This window comes from Scyliorhinus canicula, chromosome 3, assembly GCF_902713615.1.
Source record: "Scyliorhinus canicula chromosome 3, sScyCan1.1, whole genome shotgun sequence".
NCBI lineage: Eukaryota > Metazoa > Chordata > Chondrichthyes > Carcharhiniformes > Scyliorhinidae > Scyliorhinus > Scyliorhinus canicula.
The window spans coordinates 93,379,448-93,406,503 of NC_052148.1; the positions used below are offsets into that span (position 1 = coordinate 93,379,448).

A 27,056-nucleotide genomic window follows, 5' to 3' on the forward strand; every position below is an offset into this window, starting at 1 on the left:
CATCATGGAGTCCAGCCCCACACTTTGGTGACCTGGGACGACTGTTGGACATGGTGGAGGTCAGATGGGATGCCCTGTTCCCTCGAGGGTCATGGAGGGTCAGCCACAGGGCAGCCACCGCCACCTGGGAGGAAATGGCAGTGGCCATCAGCTCAGGGAGTATGACCAGGAGAACCAGCACCCAGTGCCGTAAGGAGGTCGCTTGGGTGAGTTAGCACGGGACCCCAACCTCCAACACCCCCTCCACCCACATAATCTCACCCTCCCATATTCTAACTCCTCCCCCCCATACTCCCTCCCCCCATACTTCTTCCCCCCATACTCCCCCCCCCCCACACCCCCATGCGTCCCATCTCCTAAGCCTCCTCCCACAACCCCAAGCACTTCCCCCGTGAATATCCATATGTGCGGCGAACAATGTCGCCTCTCTATCTGCACAGGAGAGGTTAGCCCACAACCGACCAGAGAGGGGCCCAGGTGGACAGCGGGGTGGTGGACATCAGAGTCCTCACCCCTATGAGGAACGGGCCCTGGAGGTTATGGGGGTGGCCAAGGACAGACAGGTCACCAACATGAAGGTCGGCGCAAGGCTCAGAGGTGAGGCTCCACCAACCGCCACCCAGATGACCGGCCAAACCGGAGTTGGCAATGCCATACAGACTGACCAATCCCTCCCACTGACCACATATCCATTCTCCCACAGGACCTCTAGCCGATGGTGCCAGCCGATCCTGGGTGGTCCCATCCCCCGCCTCCCATGAGTGCATCTGGTAGAAGAGTTCTGAGGATGCCACCATAGACATGGCACAGCTATGATTCCCACCCTCCACTAGCGCAGAGACACACACAATGGGAAAGGATAGTGGTCAGGCTCCTGGGGCACATTCAGGAGAGCACCACACAGTTGCAGATGCACATCAGGTGGAAGCAGGAGTGCCCAGGAGAGACAGCAATCGAAGGTCTGCTGGATCCCAGGACCCAGTTGGGTCCCAGTCAGATGCTGAGCCTCTGGAACAGGGTTACCCGGAGCTGATGCAGTTGTTGGGTGCTATTCAGAGCGGAATGTCAGCCACCCTCCAGCAGGTTCATAGCCAAATGGAGGAGTCCCAGATCCTATAAGCGCAGGTGGTAGCGCCGACAATGAGTGGCACCAAGGCTAACACTGCTTGGGTGATGACTGGAGTGGAGAGCCTGGTGCACAACATCAGCAGCATTCGTGGAGATGTCCAAGGTGTCATGCAGTCGGTGATGGCCATGGCTGAGGGCCTTTGTAGAATGTCCAACTTGCTGGTGGACGTGACCCAGTACCAGGCCAACCTTGATGAGGTTCTGAGGGACATTTCCCCCTCTCAGATGGGAATAGCCAAGACTCTGCGGAGTTTGTCCCAGTCGCAGGTGGGCATTGTTGAGGCACTGCAGAACATGGCCCAGTCACTGAGGAGAATCGCGATGGCATTGACACGATGCTGCAGACATTGGGGAACCACACGGGCTGGTAGAACCAGATGATGCAGGGGCACCTGCAGTTCAAACCAGCTGCCCTTCCATCTCAAGGTAAACCCCAGGGGTGCTGGATGCCAACTCAGACCCATCCTACAGAGTGGTGATGGGGCCACCTGCTCCTCCGAGTTCCACTCCCTGACAATGCCACGTCTTGTAGATAGCACCCGGTTGGTACAGTATGGAACGGTGAGGCATTTGCCGCTGGCAAGTGAGCCAGGGCCCTCCAGCCCAGAGTCCCCAGAGGACTCCCGCCAGGGGCATTGAAGGCCACGGGACAACTTGGGGATACACCTATCGCAGAATAGAGCATGGAAGGCTAAGCATGGTCCGGCACCTCCTCATCCTCATCCTCCTCAGAGAGTGGCCACCTCCAGCATGTTGCCTCACTGCTGTGCCAGGTTGTGGAGGACACAGCAGACCAACACAAAGCGGCCAGCCCTCTGGGAGATGTACTGGAGTGCACCACCAAAGCAGTCGAGGCATCGGAACTGCATTTTGAGGAGTCCGCGGTCAGTGGGAGTTATGGGTGGTTGGTGGGGCTGGTGGGCTGAGGCTAGGGTTGCCCTGGGAATGGGTACACAGGGTTTGGCATGGTGGACCTGTGATTGATTAGACCCCCCCCCCAACCGAGACCATTGGTGACCATCCTCTCCACCCCCCGCTCCGCGCCCCCCAACCCCCATGGCTGCCCATCCTGACCAAGACTGCTCTCCCACCCTTCTCCGAGCACCGGGCTAGCAGCCACAGTGCCTCCAGGCCCTTAGCCTGTGACCGAAGATGGCTACTCACCTCCTTAGGTCTCCACAGCAGCCCTTCTGCCAGTTTTTAAAAAGAGTACTAATCGGCACTCACATGACCACTTGTTGATGAGGGGGTTAGATCACAGGGGCCGTTAGATAAGGCGGTCGCTCCCATTAATTGTATGGAGATTGGCCTTAAGTGGTGATAATTGGTTTCTTGCCACGCTAGAGATCCGGATTTCGCCAATGGGAGCAGGCTGGTAGATCGCAATCAGATCAGACCTGAGCAGTTCTCGAATTTGGCCTCTCCCGCTATTTAAAGGCCTTGTCGTGCTCCCGCTTAAGCGTAACATGGCCATTAAATTGCACCCCTTGTCTCTGAAATGGACAATTCTGGCTCCTTATTTTTAAACAGTGGTCCCTAGTACAATACCTGTTCCCCCCCTCCCTTGTAGAATATTCTGCATGGTGAAATCCTTGACAACACATAATTTGAGATTCATGTTTGCTTTTGTCGAAACATTTGTCTATGTCTGTCCTAAGATGACTAATTCTACTCTTTCTTTTTCCTATGTGCAGTCAGATCTCCCACAGACAATCTTTATGCCATTGTCTTTATTTGCCCTTGGGCAGCAGGAACTTTGCACATTATGGCAAATAGAGAGGTGCTATCATTTTATAACGTGAGTGTTGGCGTAATGTTGTTTCCAGAGCTATATTTATGACATTTAAAAAGTTGCTAAAACTAGTAAGAAAAATAACAGTTTATCATTATAAGAACACAAAGTGTCACTTCATTCGCGATGTGGATAAAACCACATCCTCCACGAACGCTACAAGAGCTGCTCGTGGACCAATCTCTGCAGTTGAACAAAAAGTTCAGAATGCTTCAGGTGGCATTCTTTGTTTCAGTAATCAGTGTCTTGGCTAACCAGGGCTGTAAGTATACGATAAAGTGGGTTTGTAACTTCACTAAAATGATTGCACATTGTGATAGTTATGTTATTTTCCATCCCATAGGTGACTGCGTGGAAATCATCGGAGGTCATGATGTTAAACCTCACTCCAAACCTTATATGGTGTCCGTCCAGGCTAACAACAAGCATGTATGTGGAGGAACTCTGATCCAAGCAAAATGGGTGCTTACGGCAGCAAACTGTCAAGAGTAAGAAAATGTGTTCATTTTACTCTCATTTTCCCAGACAAATGAGAGGGAACAGTACCAATTTTCAGGCTGTAAATAAGTGGTTTAATTCCAGCTTAGTGTCAAATTGGGTTTGCAAACTTAATAGCCAGGACTAGCATGGTTTACTTTAATAGTTAATGGAACTTTAGTGGTGAATGGATAGAAAGCAGAGAGTGGGCATAATTGCATAAATGGCCTTTTTCAAGTTGGCAGACAATGAATAGTGGAGTGCCGCAAGGATCAGCTATTTATAATCTATATTAATAACTTTGACGAAGAGACAATGAGTAATGCATCAAAGTTTGCTGAGGCTACCCCAAGCCAGGTGGGAAGGTTAGCTGTGGGAAGGAGACAGAAAGGCTGCAAAAAGACAAATACAGGTTAACTGAGTGGGCAACAAGATGGCAGATGGAATATCATGTACAGAGAAGTTTTTCACTTTGGCCATGAGGAGAGAATAGCAGGATATATGTTAAAAGATGTAAAACGTCTCTGTTGCCTCATGGTGCAGAGGACCCAAGTTCGATCCCAGCTCAGGGGTCACTGTCCGTGTGGAGTTTGCACATTCTCCCCCACAACCCAAAGATGTGCAGAGGAGGTGAATTGGTCACGCTAAATTGCCCCTTAATTGGAAAGAAAAGTTGTAAAACTTGTAATTGTTGATATCCAAAGAGACTTGAGTGTGCTTGTGCAAGAAAGACAGTTGTGCAGGAGTTTGGTGAGGCCACATATGGAATATAGTGTTCAGTTTTGGTCTCCACACTTAAGGAAGGGTATACTTGCATTGGAGGTGATACAGTGAAAGTTCGCTAAACTGGTCCCCGGGGTATGGGGGTTGTCCTATGATGGAAGACTAAATAAATTGGGCTTATGTTCTCTGGAGTTTCGAAGAATGAGAGGCACTCTCATTGAAAACTACAAAATTCTGAAGGGGCTTAATAGGATAAATGCTGAGAAATAGTTTCTGCTGAGCATCTATAACACAGGGCAAAGTCTCAGGTTAAGGGGCAAATTATTTAGGACCAGGATGAGAAGATATTACAAGGGGTTGTGAATCTTTGGAATTCTCTACCCCAGAGGGTTATGGATATTCCATCATTGAATCCAAGGCTGGGATAGAGTGATTTTTGATCTGAGGATAGTAATGGATCTGGGGAGTGAACAAGAAAGTGGGGTTGAAGCCCAAGTTCAGCCATGATTGTATTGAATCATACAATTCATGGCGGAGCTTGCTCAATGGACTGTGTGTCCGCTCCTGCTCCCATTTCTTGCGTTCTTAATTTTACACATGTACCTGTGCCTGAACTGAAATCTTATCTGGATCTAATTTCAAAATCATTCCCAGGAATGTGACCAAGGTGCAGCCAGTTTAAAATAGATTACATGACCTCAACGTGAAATCAGTTGACGCAGTGTAATAGCCACATCTGACATAAATGAGCAGACAGTAGGTGCCAGGGTCTGGGATGTCACTGAACGGCTGCAGGGCATCATGAAGGGGAGGGTGAAAAGACAGAGGCCATGTTGGTATCAAGAACATAGGTAGAAAGAGGGATGAGGTCTTGGACCAGGAATTCCAGGAGTTGTGCAGTAGACTAAAAAGCAGGACCTCTTGGGTTATAGGGCGCGATTCTCCGATCGCGGGACAGAGTGTCCACGCCGTCGTGAACGCCATCGCGTTTCACGATGGCGCGAAACGGGCACAGGCACTAACGATTCTGGCCCCCACAGGAGGCCAGCACAGCCCTGGAGCGGTTCAAGCCACTCCAGCCTCACTTTCTGGTGCGCACTGGGGGCAGCGCCAACCCGTGCATGCGCAGTGGCGACACGCCAACCTGCGCATGTGCGGTGGCTTTACGGAACGCGCCGTCCCCGATGCAACATGAAGCAGGGGTTCTGGGGCCGGACGCGCAAAAAAGTAGGCCCGGGGGAGAGAGGCCGGCCCGCCGATCGGTTTACCCCTGATCGGCGGGACTTTGCTTTTTCCGCGCGGCCGCTCGGCCCATCTGGGCCGGAGAATCAGCGGCCTGGCCAAGTACAGCGGCCTGCGACCGGCGCGACGCCAAACGCGCTGGCGCAAATGGCGCCAATTCTCCGCAGCTCAGAGAATCGCGCGCTGGCATCACGGCGGCGTGGCGCGGTTGCGGCGATTCTTCAGCCCAGCACGGGGCTGGGAGAATCGCGCCCATAATCTCTGGATTACTCCCAGTGCCACATGCTAGCGAGTACAGAAATAGGAGAATAGTGGAGATGAATGCATGGTTTAAGAGTTGGTGCAGGAGGGAGGGTTTTAGATTCCTGGACTACTGGGACTGTTTCTGGAGAAGATGGGACCTGTACAAGAGGGACAGTCGACATCTAAACCAGAGCAGGACTAATATCCTTGCTAGTGGGTTTGTTAGTGCTGTTGTAAGGAGTCTAAACTAATTCGGTGGTGGGAGGGGATGCAGACTGTTAACAGAATAGGGACACAGCGTAACACAGAAAAGCAATTAAGTCAGAGGGAATAGAGTGGTGGTACGTTTCAAGGGAGTAAGAAAAGGCTGAATTGTCTCTACTTTATTCCCAGGTGTATTACAGGTAAAATGGATGAGTTAAGGGCGAGGATTGACTAGTGGAATTGTGATATAGTTGCCATAATGGAGACGTAGTTGAGGGAGGGGCAGGATTGGCAGCTCAACATCCCGGTATACAGAGGAGGGGCTAAAAGAAGAGGAAGCATTGCATTCTTAGTTAAGGAATCAGTTACTGCAGTAAGGAGAGATGACATCTTCGGGGTGAGAGGGGGCATTAAATGAAGCTTTGTGGTAGAGTTTAGGAATATCAAAGGGACAGCTACATTGGTGTTTATTATAGATGTCCAGAGAGTTAGCGGCAAATTGAGGAGCAAATGTGTGTGCAATTCGCAGAGGCATATAAAAATAATGATTTCAACTTTCCCAAGCTTAATTGGAACAGTCACCATGTTAAGGGCTTAGATGGAGTGGAGCTCTTAATATGTATATAGGAGAATGTTTTAGCTCAATAGAGGGTCCAACAGGTGACGGTGAAGTGGTGAAGTGCTGGACTTATTTCTGTGGAATGAAGCCAGATAAGTAGTTGATGTGATGTTGAGGGAGCATTTTGGTGATAGCGATCACAACATGGTTCAATTTATTTTTTTATGGACAAAGAAAAGAAATTGACAAGTTGCAAAAAAGGTTATGGATTGTGGGAGAGCAGATTTTAGTTATCTAAGGCAGGATCTGGCCAAGGTAAACTTGAAAGAGTTACTTTTGAGGAAATCTACAGAAGAGCAGTGGGAGTGGGGGGGGGAGGGTGGTTTCCAAAAGGAAATGCGGAAGGTACAGCCCAATATGTTTAGGGGGCTGGTTTAGCTCACTGGGCTAAATCGCTGGCTTTTAAAGCAGACCAAGCAGGCCAGCAGCACGGTTCGATTCCCGTACCAGCCTCCCCGGACAGGTGCCGGAATGTGGTGACTAGGGGCTTTTCACAGTAACTTCATTGAAGCTTACTCGTGACAATAAGCGATTTTCATTTTTTCATTTTCATATGTTCCCGCCAGGGTAATAAGGAGTAACAAACCCAGAAAACCATGGATGACTAGAGATGTTCAGGAGACGATGAGAAAGAAAAGGAAGGCTTTTAGCAAGTACAAGGAGAGCAAATCAATGGAAGCATTAGTGAAGTGCAGAACGTATAGGAAGGAGCTTAAGGAAAGCAATTAGGAGAGCAAAGAGGGGATATGAGAAAGTTCTGGCTGATAAAAGTAGGGAAAATCCCAAGATATTCTTTAAGTATATCAATGAGAAGAGGATAACCAGGGAAAAAGTAGGGTCCATTGGGGACAAGGGGGATATCTGTGGGTGGAGCCAGATGACATTGGTAGGATGTTGAATGGATACTTCATATATGTCTTAACCCAAGAGAATGAGGAGGCAGATATGGAATTCAGGGAGAGAGACTGTGAGGTTCTTGAGCAAATTGCCATAGGGAGTGACAAGGGCCGGGATTCTCCCCTATCCGGCAGGGCGGGGGGTCCCGGCGTAGCAGAGTGGCGCCAACCACTCCGGCGTCGGGCCTCCCCAAAGGTGCGGAATTCTCCGCACCTTTAGGGGCTAGCCCCGCACCGGAGTGGTTTCCGCTCCGCCTACCGGCGCCAAAACTGCGCCAACGGCCTTTGGCGCTACGTCACCCAGTGTCGGGGCTGGCCGAAAGGCCTTTGCCGGTCTGCGCATGCGCCTATGCGTCAGTGGCCTCTGACGTCACCACCGGCGCATGCACGGTAGGGGGGGTCTCTTCCACCTCTGCCATGGTGGAGGCCGTGGCAGCGGTGGAAGAAAAAGAGTGCCCCCACGGCACTGGCCCGCCGGCTGATCGGTGGACCCCGATCGCGGGCCAGGCCACCGTGGGGGCACCCCCCGGGGTCCAATCGCCCTGCCCCAACCCAGGACCCCGGGGGCCTGCTCGCGCCGCCAATCCCGCCGGCACCAGACCTACTCCAATTCTCGCCGGTGGGAGAGGCCTGTCAGCGGCAGGACTTCGGCCCATCGCGGGCCGGAGAATCGCCGGGGGGGGCCCACCGATCGGCGGGGCATGATTCCTGCTCCCGCCGATTCCCGGGTGGTGGAGAATTCCGGCTACGGCGGGGGCGGGATTTACGCCGGCCCCGGGCGATTCCCCGACCCTGCGGGGGGTCGGAGAAATCCGCCCAAGGTATTGGAAGTGTTGACAGGCTTAAAGGTGGGCAAATCTCCACTTCCGGATGAATTGTGCCCCAGGATGCTGTGAGAGGCGAGGAGGAGATTGCAGGGGCCCAACTGGCCTCAGGGGAGGTGTCAGAAGACTGGAGAGAAGCTAATGTGGTCCCACTATCTAAGAAAGGTTGTAGAAAACTAATGGAGAAAATTCTGGAGGAGAGAATGTATCTCCACTTGCAGAGACTCAGGAATAGTCAGCATGGCTTTGTCAGAGGGAGATCATGCCTAACAAATTTGATTGAATCTTTTGAGCATGTGACCAGGTGTCTAGCTTTTTTAAAAAAATCCATTTTATTCCAAACTTATTCAAAGGTACATAAACATAAATGATTCAAAGAACATTCTCCATACTCCACAGTTCACAGCTTGTACACGTTGTCCCCCCCTTCCCCCCCCCTCCCTGTCCCCTCCCTCCTTCGTCTCCTGCAATGAACAATTCCTCAAACATGGTCATGAACAGCCCCACCATGTCTCAAAGCCCTCCGCTGATCCCCTCAATTCAAACTTAATCTTTTCTCGATGGAGAACGTCGTACAGGTCCCCCATCCAGGCCGCCACCCCTGGTGGCGTTGTCAACCGCCATTCCAACGGAATCCTTCACCGGGCAACTAGAGAGACGAAGCCCACAATATCGGCCTTTCCCCTCTCCATCAGTTCCGGCATTTCCAACACCCCAAAAATCACCACCATAGGGTCCGGCCCAGCCTCCACCCCCACAATATTTGATAAATCCCAAACACCCCCTCCCACTATCTCTCCAACGTCTCAACCACAGAACAGATGCACGTGATTTGCTGACCCTCACCCTCACTTCTCACACTCGTCTGTCACCCCCTGGAAGAACCCACTCATCCTCACCCAAGTCATATGCTCCCTATGGACCACCTTAAACTGAATTAAACTCATCCTCGCACACGAGGAGGTCGAATTCACTCCAAACGTCGCCTCACTCCAAACTCCCCAACCTATCTCCCGCACCAGCTCCTCCTCCCATTTCTCCTTAATCCTCAACACCTGTGCTCCACCAGCCATCTGCATATATCCCCAATCCTACCCTCCCCTTCTACATCTGGGAGCAGCAGCCACTCCAATAAGGTATACTCCGGCAGCTTGGGAAACACTCTCCGTTCCTTCTACACAAAGTCCCTCACTTGCATATACTTGAATTTGCTTCCCTTTGGAAGCTCTACTCTCTCCCACAGCTCTTCCAGGCTTGCAAACCTCGTCTCCAGGTATAGATCCCTCACCAGCCCCACCTCCTATACAGGCTATCTGTCTCCCCCGGCTTAAAGCTGTGGTTCCCACACAGCGATGTTAGCACCAACATCCCCTCCATCCTAAAGTGTCTCCTCAACTGGTTCCACACCCTAATCATGGACTGTAACACCGGGCTCACCGTGTACCTCCATGGTGCCAGCATTAATGCCGCCGTCACCATGGCCCCCAGGCTGGACCCCTACAGGACTCCTCCTCCATCCTAACCCATACTGACCCCTCTCCTTCCCACCACTGCCTCACCTTCTCTGCATTCACCGCCCATATGAGCTGCAGCAGATTTGGTGACGCCAACCGTGCTCTCTGCCTCTGTAGCATGGCCCTCTTCACCATAGTTACCTCCTCCTCTCGTATAAACTCCAAAATCGCTGCACCCAGTTTCCGGAAAAAGGCCTTCGGAATGAAGATTGGGAGAGTCTGGAATACAAACAGGAACCTTGGCAGAACATTCATTTTTACCACCTGGATCCTCCTCGCCAATGACAGGTGTAACGTATCTAATTTCCTAAAGAACCTCTAGCCTCCTCTCCCAACCTTTTCAGGTTCCATTTGTGCATCGTCGCCCACTCCCCCGTCACCTGAACCCCCAAATACCTAAACCTCTCCTTGGCTCCCAATTTGCCGCATTCACAGGAAACGCCTAACTCTTTCTGACAGCCCGGGAAGGGAAGGACCCCGAACCTCTCTCGTATGCTCATAATTCTCCCCATGCTCTCCAGTGGGTCCGATATGCACACCAACAGGTTGTCTGCATACAGCAACACCCAGTGTTCCCTCTACCCCCTCACAATCTCCTGCCACTCTACTGACACCCTAAGAACCATCACCAAGGGCTCTTATCGCCTGCAAGAACAGCAGCGGCGACAGCGCCACCCCTGCCTCGTTCCCCTTTGCAGCCCGAAGCTCCGCGATCGCCTCTCGTTTATCCGTACACTTGGCACCAGGACCATGTACAGCAGATGCAACCACGCCAGAAACTTCGACCCAAATCAAAACTTCCCATAACCTCAAACAGGTACCGCCACTACATCTGGTTGAAAGACTTCTCTCTGTCCATAGAGACCACTACCTCCGGTACCCGCCCCTTCGACAGGATCATTATCATGTTTAAAAACCGCCTAATGTTATTGGAAAGTTGCCTGCCCTTCACTAAAACCCGTTTGGTCCTCTGCAACCACCCATGGAATGCATCCTTCCACCCACCTGCCACTAAATTAGCCAACACCTTCACATCTGTATTTAACAATGCTATGGACGTATATGACCCACACTCTAGTGGGTCCTATCCCTTCTTCTGAATTAGCATGATTGACGCCTGGGGCAGTGTCTCCAGCAACTGCCCCTTCTCCAGCCCCTTGCTAAACATCCCCAATAGATGTGCCAGCTACATCACAAACTCTTTATAGGATTCTGCTGGGTAACTGTCAGGCCCTGGGGCCTTCCCCGCCTTCATCCCTTTTATGCTACCCAGCACCTCTCTCGACCTTAACGCTCCTCCAGCGCCTGCCTCCTCTCATCCAGCTGGGAATTCCGGCTCGTCCAAAAACCGACCCATATCCCTTTCCTCACCACCCTGCTATGATTCCAGCCCTGCGACCTGGATCCCTTTTGGCGGCCGTTTTCTGGGACAACTGGGCCTGGATGTGTCTGATTGCTGCTCGGGTGCCCCAGTTGGTGTGTTGGCACCCTGTTCTGCCCGCTGCCCACCAGATACACTAGGGACAGGAGGTGGCGGGGGGACTCCGAGGTGCTGCGGGAATAACCGGCATGGGCCCCTCATCTCCTACTCCCTCAGGGTGCCCGATGGCCACCAAGCTACTCCATATGACTGGAGTGTGAGCGGAGCTATCCCCTGAGACATCCCCATCACCTGGCGCTGCCAGTCCTGGAGGCCTGCTCTCATCTCAACCAAGGTTTGCATGATCGCGGCTATGGAGAACAGGGAGTGAACCACCTCCGCCTGGAATGCGCCACATCATGCTGGAACTGTGCTACCACCTTCTGGGTCTGTGCCACATCAACCAGTGACTGCGTCATCTCCCTCTGGGACTGGGCCACCTCCCTCTGTGTCTGTGTTATGTCGGCCAGCGTCTGGGCAATGCCACCGACACTCAGCCAAGTCCCACTGTGACTGGGCAATGCTCAGGATGCCGCTGCAATGTCCAGGTGGCTCTGGCATATGCTGCCTGTGAAAGGCACCCTGTCCTGGACCTCGGCCAGCAGCTGCTCAGAGTGCCCCAGGCCTTGGACATGCTGATCCATAGTTAAAACCCGCGCCTTCCCCAAGGCCTCCTCCGCGGATGCTACCCATGCACTGTTGGCCTAGGTGGCACTCATGGTTGGCACTATCTCCTGCTCCTGCACTCAGTTGGACTCCTCCACTAGCCCCTGCAGGTGCTGGTTGCTCGCCGAAAACCCCTCATGTAGTCCCTGGCTCTGTGACTGCATCACTATTATGGATGGGACTGTCCGTTCCAGAAACCCAAAGCCCATCTGAGCAGCAGCTAGACCTTGGGGATGGCCCACCCTCTGACCGTCTGCCGCCTTGGAGTTCCTGCCTCCTCCTGATGACCGGGGCATGTGTGAGGTGCGCAGCAGAGGGTGTCCCAGGAGCCTCCTCACTAAAGTGCCCAATCGAGGTGGGTATCTCTGGGATGGTGGAGGGTGTTGGAGACAGCTGTGATGGGAAATCACTGTCAATATTGGAATCGAGGTCCGGGGTGTCCTGAGTTTCAGCCATATGAGTCAACTTTCTGTCGGTCTTGCCATTGCTGCTCAGCAAATGGGGGGGTCTTCTGGTTGTGGCACTGGCAGTGACTGAGGGCAGGGGACACCGGAGAGACCTGCCCCATCACCAGCAGCTCCTGCAAGACACAAGACAAGATGCATGACTAGACTGTGCCAGGCGTGAGGTCTTTTGGGGGTGAAGGTGTTGTGAGGGTGGTGTGAGGGTGAGGGTAGTGTGAGGGTAGTGTGAGGGTGGTGTGAGGGTGGTGTGAGGGTGGTGTGAGGGTGGTGTGAGGGTGGTGTGAGGGTAGTGTGAGGGTGGTGTGAGGGTAGTGTGAGGGTGGTGTGAGGGTAGTGTGAGGGTGGTGTGAGGGTGGTGTGAGGGTGGTGTGAGGGTGGTGTGAGGGTGGTGTGAGGGGGAGGGTAGTGTGAGGGTGGTGTGAGGGTGGTGTGAGGGTGGTGTGAGGGTGGTGTGAGGGTGGTGTGAGGGCGGTGTGAGGGTGGTGTGAGGGTGGTGTGAGGGTGAGGGTAGTGTGAGGGTGGTGTGAGGGTGGTGTGAGGGTGGTGTGAGGGTGGTGTGAGGGTGGTGTGAGGGTGGTGTGAGGGTGAGGGTAGTGTGAGGGTGGTGTGAGGGTGGTGTGAGGGTGGTGTGAGGGTGGTGTGAGGGTGGTGTGAGGGCGGTGTGAGGGTGAGGGTAGTGTGAGGGTAGTGTGAGGGTAGTGTGAGGGTGGTGTGAGGGTAGTGTGAGGGTGGTGTGAGGGTGGTGTGAGGGTGGTGTGAGGGTAGTGTGAGGGTGGTGTGAGGGTGGTGTGAGGGTGGTGTGAGGGTGGTGTGAGGGTAGTGTGAGGGTGGTGTGAGGGTAGTGTGAGGGTGAGGGTAGTGTGAGGGTAGTGTGAGGGTGGTGTAAGGGTGGTGTGAGGGTGGTGGTGGTTTGACGTACCCGGCACGGCGAACCGCAGCTAAGCGGGATCTCACTTCCTCACTCGCAGCCAATCTCCACCCCGGCGAAATCCCTTTCCTCAGGCCCGCCAATGACATCCAGGGCCAACTGCTCTGCCACTGGTGAGAGGCCACAAGTCTGCCGGTCCCCCTACAGTTTTCTCCCACTCCCAGCGGTAATGGGCGGCACTTACCCTGAGGGGTGGGGCGGGGTGGGGAAACATAAAATGCACAGTGTTAGACAATGCAGCCATGGGGTGGGTAACTGTTGGCTTCAGTGGCCAGGGCACACGGCCATGGTGACCGGTCTGGCTGGCGGCATGTTGTGCAGGTTGGGGCTTTGGCTGCCATGCGGGTGGGCGGCAGAGAGAAAGTAGTTTATGGGTAGTGGGATGGGGGTTGGTGCCAGGGGCACAGTGCTGCTTACTCACCCTGGCCACCCTGAGGACGTTGTGCACTTTCCTCCTGTGCTGTGGCTAAATCCGGACAGTGTCTGATAGAACCGAAACTTCTACACCTGAGCCCAACCAAAAGCATGTCTTGTTTCCTTCTACTCGGAAACCAAGTTGGTTTTGCTTGGTTCCTGGACCTCACCACCTCTGCCACCTGCATGCAGGCATGGTGACTGGCAGCCACCTTCCCAGGCTGGGGTACATTGTGGCCTGCCTCTCCTCTAGCGTCCAGGACGATCTTGAGCTTGGCGTCCGTAAAATGTGGGGCTTGCTGCCATCTTGTTGGCTGGGATGGTGTGTGTGGGAGTGAAGTGTGTAGATGTGGCTGCAGCTTGTCAACCTCCTGAGTGTCAATCACGAACCTTGTGAATTCCGCACCGTTTCTCATTGGAATCAATTGTGTTCCATGTGGCGCCAGTGCTAGCCCCTTAACAGTAGCCGAATTGGTCCAGGTGTGACACCAGTTTTGCTGTCGTGGAAGTCCACAAATCCTGCCCCGGCGTCAATACTTAATTAGTCTCAGGAATGGAGAATCTCGCTGTATGACTTTAGGACCGTTCTGGTACAGGAGGCTCCTATTAAAAAGGGACAGGTTGATTCTTAACAGGGCTCGTACCAATATCCTCGGTTGGCGGGGTGGGGGGGTTCATTCCTTGAGTGGGGAGAGTTTAAACAAAATTGGCAGGTGGGTGTGCACCAACATATAAAAGTAGCAAAGAGCTGTAGTGGTAATAACATTGGACTAATAATCCAGAGGCCCAGGCTGGTGGGGATCTGCGTTCCAATCTCACCATGGCAATTGATGGAACAAGTTTTTTATTCATTCAATGGATGTGGGCTTCCCCAGGCCATTATTTATTGCTCACTCCTAATTGCCCTTGAGAAGGTGGTAGTGAGATGCATTCTTGAATCACTGCCGTCCCTGTGCGGTGGGTACAGTTACAGTGCTGTGATGGAGGGAGTTCCAGGATTTGGACCCAGTGATAATGAAGGAATGGCGATATATTTCCAAATCAAGTATGTCAAGCTAGTCTCAGTAATGGTGACAATGATTGTCATAATATACACCAGTATATCATGGTGCAGACACATACTGATGGACATACACTAGGACCAATCAACATGCACAAACACAGCAGCCAATCACCAGTTAGAACACACGCACTATAAAGGCAGAGGGCATCACTTTTCCCACTCATTCTGGATGCTGCCTCTCAGAAGCACAGGAGCTCATCAAGTATAGTACAGACTCACCACACATGCTGAGAGATTCAACTGGTTCGGACAGGCACAGGTCTTTAGTTAAACTAGCATCGTGTAAACGCACAGTTATAGTATGTCTATTATTTTATAAGAGTTAATAAAATAGTGTTGAACCTTCTTCAGTGTTGGTGGCATATGTCTGCTTCACAAGTCCACAGTGCCCAACACTTCAATGATGAATATCATTAATTGATGTGAAAACCTATCTCCTTCACGAAAGTCCTTCAGGGAAGGAAACCTGCCATCCTTACCTGGTCTGGCCGACAAGCGACCCCAGATCCACAGCAATGTGGTTGACTCTTGAAATGGCCTAGCAAGCCACTCAGCTCAAGAGTAATCAAGGACAGGCAGCAAATGCTGGCCTTACCGGTGATGTCCAAATCCCACAACACAATAAGGAAGACAAAGGCCGGGATTCTATGAAATCCTGGCCAAGTGTTGATGCCGGCGTCAAATCTGGCATGAGCGACGCCAGCGTCAACGGGCCTCCAGGCCCAGCAATGCCCCTGTTGTTTGGGGGCTAGAACAGCGCTGGAATGGTGTGCGTTGCTCCGGCGCCAAAAGCCAGCCCGACACAGCCGGTGCGGGTCCGTGCATGCGCACCACGACCAGCATGTGTCTGCGCTTGCGTACCACGACAGGTAGGGTCCGTGCATGCGCGCCACGGCCAGCATGGGTCTGCGCTTGCGCACCACGGCAGGTAGGGTCCGTGCATGCGCGCCACGGCCAGCATGGGTCTGCGCTTGCGCACCACGGCAGGTAGGGTCCGTGCATGCGCGCCACGGCCAGCATGGGTCTGCGCTTGTGCACCACGGCAGGTAGGGGCCATGCATGCGCGCCACGGCCAGCATGGGTCTGCGCTTGTGCACCACGGCAAGTAGGGTCCGTGCATGCGCGCCACGGCCAGCATGGGTCTGCGCTTGTGCACCACGGCAGGTAGGGTCCGTGCATGCGTGCCATGGCTAGCATGGGTCTGCGCTTGTGCACCACGGCAGGTAGGGTCCGTGCATGCGCGCCACGGCCGCCTCCACACCGGCCCCCGGGCAACATGGCGGAGCCCTCCATGGCGGAAGAACATAGGCCCCCCCAGGAATGAGTGCGCCCGCCGATCGGTAGCTTCCGATCACGAGCCTGCCACCGTGGAGGCCCTCACCGGAGTCAGATCCCCCCCCCCCCCCCCCCAAACCAGGATGTCCCCCGCAGCCAGAACGCGGAGGTCCCGCCGGGTGGGACCACATGTGAACCATGCTGGCTGGCCTCGGTGGAACCCGGCGGGCCCTCGGCCTGTCGAGCAGTGAGAATCACTGCGGGGGCCTTTTTTAGCGGCCCCCGACCAGTGGGCTTGGAGAACCCCGGACATAATCTCTTTGGATGCTTTTCTACGTTAAAGGAACTATTTAAATGCAAGTTGTTGTTGAATCACCAAGTAATGTTTCGCAATTCAAAATCCACAGGTTGCTCAAGAAAAAGAAAGTCACCGTAATCCTTGGAGCTCACTCATTCCGAACGAAAGATGAGATGGAACAAAGAATTTCTGTTAAAACGCATATCCCATACTCTAAATTCAAAAATAAAGTGGACAATGACATCATGCTACTGGAGGTGATTATTGTTCAAGAAGGTATCTGTAAATATGTTCAATGTGTGGGAATGAGAAACCCTCCTTCCTGGCTTAAAAAAAGAGGGGCAGAATTTTTACACGGTTTCCTTATAATTATTGCAGATCATTGGTGGAAAACATGGGTAGAAACAAATTGTTCTGCTTCTTACTGAGTGATGTTCTCAACCTTAGGTATTTTACTCACATTTTACTGTCTAGATTCACATATCCAAAATTGCCTAAATAAATGAAGGGGCGTTTTGGAGTTACTCGCAAGCAATAACTTTCCACCTTCTGCACTTTATATTTGAATAAAATAAATGCCGCAGTAAAATTGATTTTATATGCTTGACTGCAGCTACTCAGAACCAAGTAAAGACATTTTTCTTATTGTTCTAGTTAGCACAAGATGCAAAAATCAAGAAGAAGGTGATAGAAATCCTGAAACTGCCAACTTCCACAAAGGACATTAAATCTGGAGCAAAATGCACTATCATTGGATGGGGACAAACCAGTCCCAGCGATAAAACATTGTCTGACACCTTGAAAGAGGCAACTGTATCTGTGATTGAGCGGAAACGCTGCAATAGTAAAAAATATTACAATGGGAGCCCACTTATAACAGATGACATGATTTGTGCAGGCGATAAAAAGGGTAAAAAAGATTCCTGCCTGGTAAGTTGCACACTATCGTTTGTAGGATTTTTAGAAATAGATAATGAGTCGAGTCTTTTGCGGAGTGCCAATCACCGTCGCATTGCCATCCCATTTCTATTTTCTTACCTTAGATGGGAGCTCGAGATTTCTCACCCAAACACGCAACCTGGGAGGCTGGAAATATTTATTTTAAATAATTTTTACGGGACGTGAACATTGCTGGCTAGGCCAGCATTTGTTGCCCATCCCTAATTGCCCTTGCGAAGGTGGTGGTGAGCTACCTTCTTGAACCGCTGCAGTCCATGTGCTGTAGGTAAACCCACAGTGCCATTTGGAAGGGAATTTCAGGATTTTGACCCAGCGACAGTGAAGGATCGGTGATATAGTTCCAAATTAAGATGGTTAGTTACTTGGAGGCAAACGTCCAGGTGGTGGTGTTCCCAGCGATCTGCTGCTCTTGTCCTCTTAGATGGTAGTGGTTCCGGTTTTGGAACGTGCTATCTAAGGAACTTTGATAAGTTCCTGAAATGCATCTTGTAGATGGTACACAGGGCTGCATTGTGTGTCAGTGGCGGAGGGTTTGAATGCTTGTGGAAGAGGGAGCAAGCAAGTGGGCTGCTTTGTCCTGGATGGAGTCAAACTTCTTGAGTGTTGTTGGAGCTGCACTCATCCAGGCAAGTGAGAGTATTTCATTACACTCCCGACTTGTGCCATGTAAATGGTGGACAGGCTTTGGGGAGTCAGGACTCCTAGCCTCTGACCTGTTCCTGTAGTCGCAGTATTTATATGACTCGTCCAGTTCAGTTTCTGGTCAATGGTGACCCCCAGGATGTTGAGTACCTGACCCTGAATTCCTTCCTTTGGGATATAGGATCATCAGGGAAGCCAAGCCACCTCTCCTTTTATGACACTAGCTGCTGTATTGCACTGAGATAAATCAAGATAAGTGGATGAGGGAGCAGGGCGGGTGGAGATGTCGGTGGGGGTCGGGATAGTGAGTCTCAGGTGTTTGAGAGATGTCGGCATGGTGTAGAGTCAGGCGTTGAGGGTAAGGTTTAGTGAGGAGATATGGGTGCTCAGGGGTGGTGGGCTAGAGGGGGTAGCTATGGGTGTGGGTGTATTTGGAGGTGAGGTTGGGGGACAGTTAGCAGATTTGGGGGCAGTTAGAGTTAGAGGGATGGAGTAGTTAGGGGGTGGGTGATAGTCAGGTGGTGTGGGGGTAGTTGGGAGCTGGTGGGATAGTCAGAGGTTTGGGAAGTTGGGATGGTAGTCGGGAGCTGGGGGCTAGTTGGGGGTTTAGGATGTTAGTCAGGGGTGAGTGGGGAGGGCATGTCGGGAAGGGGGGAGGGGTCCAGTGCGGGTTCGGAGAAGTCAATAGTATAGCACCCAGGAGTTAGAACTGGTTTTAAACCTTCCAACGATTTATATAACTAACCTGCTATCTAACGTAAGTTGGAACCATCCAAAATCTCTGGACGTAATCATCAGAAAATTGCACAAAGAGCATTTGATAGGTGAGAAAAGCTGTGTGAAACTCGTCGGCTTCGCAGCCAGATCTCAATCAGTCTAATATGACAATCATGCTAAAATTAATAACAGCACTAGTATTCAACCAATACCTCAGAATTTAAAAAACAACTGCTGTAATTGGCCCAGAGGTCCCCGTTAGCTTCAACCTGCACATTCAGTTTTAAACAGGAAAGAATACAAAACAATTACAAGGCCGTATCCTCAGGCTACAACCTGCTGAATATTACAGGGTGTATTCGAACGATGTAGACTTTGTATGGACAACAGGCTAAAATTACAAATGTATAGAAAGTGGTTTCCTGGATTAAGAGGATTTCATAACGAGGTACTGTTTTACTGCTATTTCATAGAATAATAGAACCCCTGCAGGAATAATAGAATCCCTGAAGGAGGCCATTCGGCCCATTGAGTCTGCACCAACCCTCTGTAAGAGCACCCTACCTAGACCCATACCCGCCCTATCCCCATAACCGTTGGACACTGAGGGGCAGTTTAGCATGGCCAATCCACCTAACTTCCACATCTTTAGATTGAGGGAGGGAACCGGATCATCCAGAGAAAACCCCGCAGACACGGGGAGAAGGTCCAAACTCGACACACACAGTCACACAAGGTCAGAATCGGGAGTGGAAGGGAGAGGTGCCGGCAAAGGGGGGATTCTTAGATCAGTTGCCCATTTTTAAAGGCTGCCCCAATCTCAAAGTTAAATTAAAGGAACCTACCCCATTCCCCCAGCCCCCTCACCACCACATCGGATGCCCACCCCCACCCCAGCCACAGACATCAGGGCCTGCCCCGCAGTATTTGTCCTTGCGTTGTAATTTTCTTTGCATTTCTAAGTGAGTTGACGAAAATTGCTAACAACCCAAACGCCATCATTAACTTTCGAACATTTTGTGAATCCTTACATATTATGTAAAAGAATATTGAGAATAATTATCTTATTCTTTTTTCCACAGGGCGATGCCGGAGGCCCGTTAATGTGTAAAACAAAAGCCCTGAGCCGGAAGGAGGTGATGGTTGGCATTGCTTCAGCTGGGAAACAGTGTGCGATTGCCAGGCACCCCGGCATTTATACTCGGCTAACAGACAAATATTTAACCTGGATCAAGGAAAAAACTGGAGTTGTAAATTTTGATGAAACAGATTAACAAATCTAACAGAAAATGGCTGCACTTTTGTTTGTCATTGTTCAAATTGCTATTTGCTTGTACTTGGATCAATCAAAAGGAACCTGACGCAAAAATACATGTTACTGAGGTGGTTTGGTCACTTGAAATTTTACAGAAACGTTCATTTGTAGTCATACATGTAAAAAACTACTTGATATCCTCAGGTGTAATGGCGGCTTGTGTTTTTGAAAGCTTTGGTCGAGTAGCTTTTCTGTTTTTGCAAGTTTTGTATTGATATCACTTCTCTCCGACACAACTGTTGTCCCTATATTATATCAATATTGTTTTCGTTCAGTGCAGCTTGTGGACAGGTCGTCGGACATGTTTGTGTTTATTTCCTCTGGTGATATTCCCCCGCACCCGTGTGCTATCGGCAATGTGGCCTCGTCAGCTATTGTTGCCAAAGAGCCAGAAACACTGTAAAGTTTTAGTTAACAGCTGGCATCACAAACTATCGGAAATGCATATCAAATCCCACCACTCCTGACTGTGCAGCTGGGTAGAGATGTGAGTGGCCAGGAAAAGGCAAATCATGCCTGAATCTTTGCTCACAGATCAATTTGCACCCTGGAGATAGGGTGTATTTCATGTTTATGCAGCTTTTATTGCGAGTTTACTTTTTGCGTAGCTATGGAAACTTTCTTTTGTTAACTGAAAAACATTTATTTCTGGATTTGTGAAAGATTTACCTGATACACAGTGTGAAAATTGGCAGTGATGATGGAAACCTGTGTTAATTGTTTTGTTTATTTGGCCATTGATCATACTATTTGGAACATGCTTTAACTGTTACAAAATATATTTTTTACTGTAAAGTAACAATGTCGATTGTAAAGGTTGAGTTGTAATTTGCAGGAAAACTGAAACTGAACCCTTAAAATTTTGCTTACGATGAGCTTTAATGATTAAAGCAGAATAACATTTTTAGAAATTGTGCTGAATACAAATTTTTGTGGTGGTTTAATTATTAAAAGACACCATTGTGAATATTCTTTGAAAAAATAAACAAAAGAAAAATAAGGCCAATTTTAATTTAGGTGTCTGGGTGAGAATGAGGGTGAGGCGTTACCCTTAAAATCAGAGTGCTGCCCTTGTCACTTTGTTCCTGTATCAATCCCACCCTCTGCTAGGGTCACCAAGCAGCAGCATTACTTATTTATTTTTAAGTTTTAAGTTTTAAAAATAAATCTAGAGTACCCAATTCATTTTTTCCAGTTGAGGAGCAATTTAGCCAATCCACCTACCCTGCACATCTTTGGGTTGTGGGGGTGAAAACCACGCAAGCACGGGGAGAATGTGCAAACTCCACACAGTGACCCAGGGCCGGGGGCGAACCTGGGACCTTGGCGCCGTGAGGCAGCAGGCTAACCCACTGTGCTACCCTGCTGCTCGTCAAGCAGCAGCATTATTGAGGCACAAGTCTCATTAAATTGTGAAGATTGACTTTGCAGTTTATCGTTGTTACTTCTGCAGAAGCCCATTAAATGTGTAAGAGGGGCAGTGAGTCGTCTAACTGATGCTTTTTAAACAGTTGGCCAGAGGACATTTGCAAATGTCTACTTCTTTTGATACGGCCAGGAGGACCATGAGTGAGTCCACAAAAACATCAAGGCTGCTGAATACCATCTCAGGCCACTGCATGAAAGAGTCTCACCGAAAGGGCTGCATTTTACAGGGCAGTAGTGTGTGTGTGTGTATGTGTGTGTGGGGGGTTAGTGGGGAGGATAACTTACATCCCCCAATCCCGGAAGGAAGGTCGGCTGGCGATCAACTCACTTCATGTCAGCCGGACCCACGGACAAACGCAATGCCAATCTAATTGGCCGGCAGATCGGTCAACGCCATGAGCTCATTAATGGTTGATACCGTGACTACAGCCAGTCCCAAGAAGAAGGCCCAATGGATTCTGGGGTGAGTTAAGTTCAGGGGTATTGACCAAGGAGGGTTTGGCCAAGACAGGAAGGGGGGCAAACGGGGGAGGGTGATGAGTTTCGGAGAGCAGGTCAGCAAAGATCCTCCACTCCTCCCTTTTAAAATCCCACTCTCTCCCGACTGCAATTCCAACTGTATTGCATTGTGGGTAGCATATTATCGTGTTCGATTAGCTTGTTAACATATGACAAAGGTGGATCGGAGGTGATACGGAGGTGATGGTCAGGGCAACTGCCCTATTTTAGGTGCCCACCCCCCCTCCCTTGCCAAAAGCGATTCTGGCAGGGGCACATAAAATCCAGCTGTAGCTTCCGACTGCTAGCCAGTTCATTGTGGGACCTAGTTGTTTTTCCAAATGCACAGAATCAGTGACCTGAAGTGGGCCTCCAATTTATGAATGGCCATCCCACAGTCTGGCTCTAAACGGCTCGACCATCCAACAACCAAAGAAAGAAAGAATTGCATTTATACAGTACTTTCCATGACCACTGGGTGTCTCAAAATTCTTTATATTCTTTCTGAAGCGTAGTTACTGTTGTGATGTAGGAAAACCAGCAGCTAATTAGCACTCAGCAAGTTCCAACAAACAGCAATGTGATAATGATCGGATAATCTATTATTGTGATGTTGACTGCGGGGATAAATATCGGCCGAGGCACCTAGCGATAACTTGCCTCCTTTTCTTAGTGCGACTGGATCTTTTGCACCCACCCAAGCAGGCAGATAGGGCCTTGGTTTCAAATATCTCACCTGAAAGCCAACACCTCCAAACAGGGAATGCTTCCTCAGTGCTGCAATCGGATGCCAGTCTTGACTTTTGTACTGAAGACCTGGGCAGAGGATGAATGTACTCTGCTCACCATCTACCTCCTCACTGCCCCACAGGTGCTATTGCTTTCTGAAAGTCCTTAAACCGTTCCAAATTTTCATCACGGTGATGGACTTATTGATGACATGTTAAAAAAAAAACTAACCCCAAATCCTTAATTTTTTTTCCACTTAATGTCTCATTTATTATCCTAAACTTTCACAGCTTTCCAATGATTCCTCAAATCAATTTTTCTGATCTGGTGTCTAACCTGTTAGTAGCACTGGGAAGGTCGAGTGCATGTTACCATTTTGTAGTAAGAAGTCTTACAACACCAGGTTAAAGTCCAACAGGTTTGTTTCAAACACGAGCTTTCGGAGCACGGCTCCTTCTTCAGGTGAATGGAAAGGCTTGTTCCAGAAATGTTTATATAGACACAGTCAGAGATGCCCCGGAATGCGAGCACCTGCAGGCAATCAAATCATCAAAGATGCAGAGAGAGAGGTAACTCCAGGTTAAAGAGGTGTGAATTGTCCCAAGCCAGTTCAGTCGGTAGGCCTCTGCAAGTCCAGGCTAGTTGGTGGGGGCCGAATGTAATGCGACATGAATCCCAGATCCCGGTTGAGTCCGCATTCATGCGTGCGGAACTTAGCTATAAGTTTTTGCTCAGCAATTTTGCGTTGTCGCGTCTCCTGAAGGCCTCCTTGTAGAATGCTGACCCGGAGATCAGAGGCTGAATGTCCTTGACTGCTGAAGTGTTCCCCAACTGGAAGGGAACAGTCCTGCCTGTTGATAGTCGCACGATGCCCGTTTATTCGTTGTCGCAGTGTCTGCATGGTCTCGCCAATGTACCACGCTTCGGGACATCCTTTCCTGCAGCGTATGAGGTAGACTACATTGGTCGAGTCGCACGAGTATGCGCCGCGTACCTGGTGGGTGGTGTTTCCACGTGTAATGGTGGTGTCCATGTCGATGATCTGGCATGTGTTGCAGAGATTACCCTGGCAGGGTTTTGTGGTGTTGTGGTTGCTGTTCTGAAGGCTGGGTAATTTGCTGCAAACAATGGTTTGTTTGAGGTTGCACGGTTGTTTGAAGGCCAGTAGTGGGGGTGTGGGGATGACCTTGGCAAGATGTCCATCCTCGCTGATGATGTGTTGGAGGCTGCGAAGAAGATGTCGTAGTTTCTCCGCCCCAGGAAAGTACTGGACGACGAAGGGTACTCTGTCAGTGGTGTCCCGTGTTTGTCTTCTGAGGAGGTCGGTGCGGTTTTTTGCTGTGGCGCGGTGGAACTGTCGATCAATGAGTTGAGCGCCATATCCCGTTCGTACGAGGGCATCTTTCAGCATCTGTAGGTGTCTGTTGCGCTCCTCCTTGTCTGAGCAGATCCTGTGTATACGGAGGGCTTGTCCATAGGGGATGGCTTCTTTAATGTGTTTCGGGTGAAAGCTGGAGAAGTGGAGCATCGTGAGATTATCTGTGGGCTTGCGGTAAAGCGAGGTGCTGAGGTGACCGTCCTTGATGGAGACGAGTGTGTCCAAGAATGGAACTGAATTTGGAGAATAGTCCATGGTGAGTTTGATGGTGGGATGGAACTTATTGATGTCATCGTGTAGTCGTTTCAGTGATGTCTCGCCGTGGGTCCAAAGGAAAAAAATGTCATCGATGTATCTGGTGTATAGCATCGGTTGAAAGTCCTGTGTGGTGAGGAAGTCCTGTTCAAACTTGTGCATGAAGATGTTGGCATATTGAGGTGCAAATTTGGTCCCCATGGCTGTTCCGTGCGTCTGGATGAAGAATTTGTTGTCGAAGGTGAAGACGTTGTGGTCTAGAATGAAGATGGCTCCATGTGGCTTCACCCCACGTGACTGGTGATGTAAGCCCTGCCCACTTTTTATTTTCCGCAGGAGAGCTACACGCCGGCTTTCAGTCTGAGCCTGACACTTTGAAAAAGTATGGCAAGATTCTGCATACTGTACATCAGAGGATACAATGTATTGGCTAGAAAATGTATAACAGACAAGACAATGCTAGCTGCTTTCAATAAAATATAAAACTTCACAACACAGAGCAACTGTGTTTGCGTTAGCTCTTTGCGAGAGCAACCTAAAACTAATTACCCCTCCAGCCTCTCTATTAAAAGATGATGTGGTTTTGTCCACAAATGCTCCATGCTCCCTGTGACAAAGATAGTCTTGTCCAAAATTTTCCGGTTGTTCCTGCTGGCAGACAACGTCCTCCCGCCAGCCCCCCCCCCCCCCCCCCCCCCCCCCCCCCCCCCCCCCCCCCCGCCATGGGTTCCCCGACGACAGAGGGTGTGGATAGCAGTTAAACCTGTTGATACTGACAGGACTGGAAGATCCTGCCAACAGCCAATGGCAGGCCACCACCGTCACGGCAAAACACACCACGGGGTGCGGGGGTAAAAATCCCTTCCCTTGTTTCAACGACCACCCATGTTCATGGGGCAACATGTGGTGCAGTGGTTATGTCCCTGGCCTAGTCGTCCACAGAGAATCGTCTAATTCTCCGGGTGGAAGAGTTCAAGTCCCACCACAGGAGCTGGTGAAACTCAAATTTGATTCATAAAATCGGGAACATGGAAAAGCTAATCTCTGAAATGGTGACCATGAAATGATTGCTGCAAAAACCCATCTGGTTCACTGCTGTCCTTTAGGAAGGGAAATCTGCCATTTCTTACCAGGCCTGGCTTGGCCTGCATGTAATTCTAGACCCACTGCAATGTGATTGACTCTTAACTGCCTTCTGCAATGGTTTGAAATGAAATGAAAATCGCTTATTGTCACGAGTAGGCTTCAATGAAGTTGCTGTGAAAAGCCCCTAGTCGCCACATTCCGGCGCCTGTTCTGGGAGGCTGGTACGGGAATCAAACCATGCTGCTGGCCTGCTTGGTCTGCTTTAAAAGACAGCGATTTAGCCGAGTGACCTAAACCAGCCCCTTGGTAACCCACTCAGCTCAATGAGAGATGGATGGGCAACAAATGCTGGCCTTGTCGGCGATCGCCACACACCGTGAAACATGAAATGAAAATAAATTTTTCCTAACTTCTGTTCTCACCCTCTCTTTGTGATATTTTTTGACCACTTATGTCCAATATCCCAATCAGAGAAAGTAGATTCACCCGATTGAAGCATTTCATAATTTAAAAAAAAACTTAAATTTTTAATTATGTGCTCACCAGTGTTCCCTCACCCGGATCCCCCTATCTGCCCGCTATCCTTGGCCTTTGACATCAGCCATCTCAATAACGCTGCTCCTCTCACTCACTCGCATCTCCCCCTGCACTTGCTGTACTCAGCTCCAACCCTGACTGTCATTAAACCTGCTGGCAAGGGTAGGCCTGTTGTTTTCTGGTGAACTGACCTCTACCTTGAGGAGGCTGAACCCCAACTCTCCAACCTTCCTCCCACCACCCCTGTCCTGACATCATGATCTCAGAAGCAAACAACAAGTCATTGATTCCAAACCAGTCACTGTTCTCATCTCCTCTGGTGATCTACCCTGGTTACTCAACCCAGCTTCCCGCCTCATAGTTCCACGAGAGTTTGCTTTTATTTCCATACCACATCCATAACCAGGACTGCCATTGTAGATCTATCATTTCAGCCTGTTCGTGCCCCACTGAACTGATTTCTTCCTCACTTGAATCTATTTCTTGTCCTCTTGTCCAGTCTCTGCCCCCTGCAGCCATGACTGTTCTAATACGCTCCTTCACTTTTCTAATTTCCTGGCCCAAACTGTCTCTTCTTCACCATGGGCATCCGATTTCTCTGCACCTCCATCCTCGCAGGAGGCTCTCTGCTTCTTCCTTGAATGGAGGCCCAAAAGGTTTCCATCGATTGTGACACTCCTCCACCTGGCTGAACGTGCTCTCTCATTGTCCTTTCACGTGGCACTGTTCAATGCAAACATAGGAGATGTAACACCTGTTTTTTCATCTCCTCTCTCACTGTCCAAGGCTCCAAACATTCCTTCCAGGAGTTATTTATGTCTACGCCTTTCTATCTAACATATTCCTTGACAAAAAGCAGATTGGGTGACTGCTTTGCAAACACCTCTGTCATTCCTCAAGCATGCACCCGAGCTTCTGGCAGCCTAACATGGCCTGAGGTTTTCAAATGTCAGGGGCTTGTAATCTGTTATCTGATGGGTCAGTGGGAAAACATCCCTGCCGACTCCAATTGTTAGACTAACTCTTCAATCTCTCCTGTCTCGCAGATCTTTCTTTGTCCTCATCCCGCCCACATCTTGCTCAATCCTATTTCATGGAATCACTACTGTGCAGAAGGAGGGCACTCGGCCATCAAGTACCCACCAACCCTACCTCGGCCCACTCCCCTCCCTATCCCCGTAACCCCATGCATTGATCATGACCAATCCATCTGACCTGCATGTCTCTGGACTGTGGGAGGAAACTGGAGCACTCGAAGGAAACCCATGCAGGCATGGGGAGAAAGTGTAAACTCCACACAACAGTCACCATAAGCTGGAAA

General features: G+C 50.4%; 1 protein-coding gene across 1 annotated transcript in view; it reads left to right on the plus strand.

Annotated features, from left to right (window-relative positions):
- Positions 1–3,055: 3,055 nt before the first annotated feature.
- The window catches only part of LOC119963624 (serine protease 53-like), a 45,185-nt gene continuing 21,184 nt past the window's right edge, over positions 3,056–27,056 (plus strand). Inside the window, exons 1-5 of the mRNA XM_038792954.1 lie at positions 3,056–3,182; positions 3,264–3,408; positions 16,300–16,447; positions 16,845–17,120; positions 19,592–19,780. Coding sequence (XP_038648882.1) covers positions 3,128–3,182; positions 3,264–3,408; positions 16,300–16,447; positions 16,845–17,120; positions 19,592–19,780 — 813 coding nt within the window. The 5' untranslated portion in view covers positions 3,056–3,127. The remainder of the gene's footprint in view (positions 3,183–3,263; positions 3,409–16,299; positions 16,448–16,844; positions 17,121–19,591; positions 19,781–27,056) is intronic.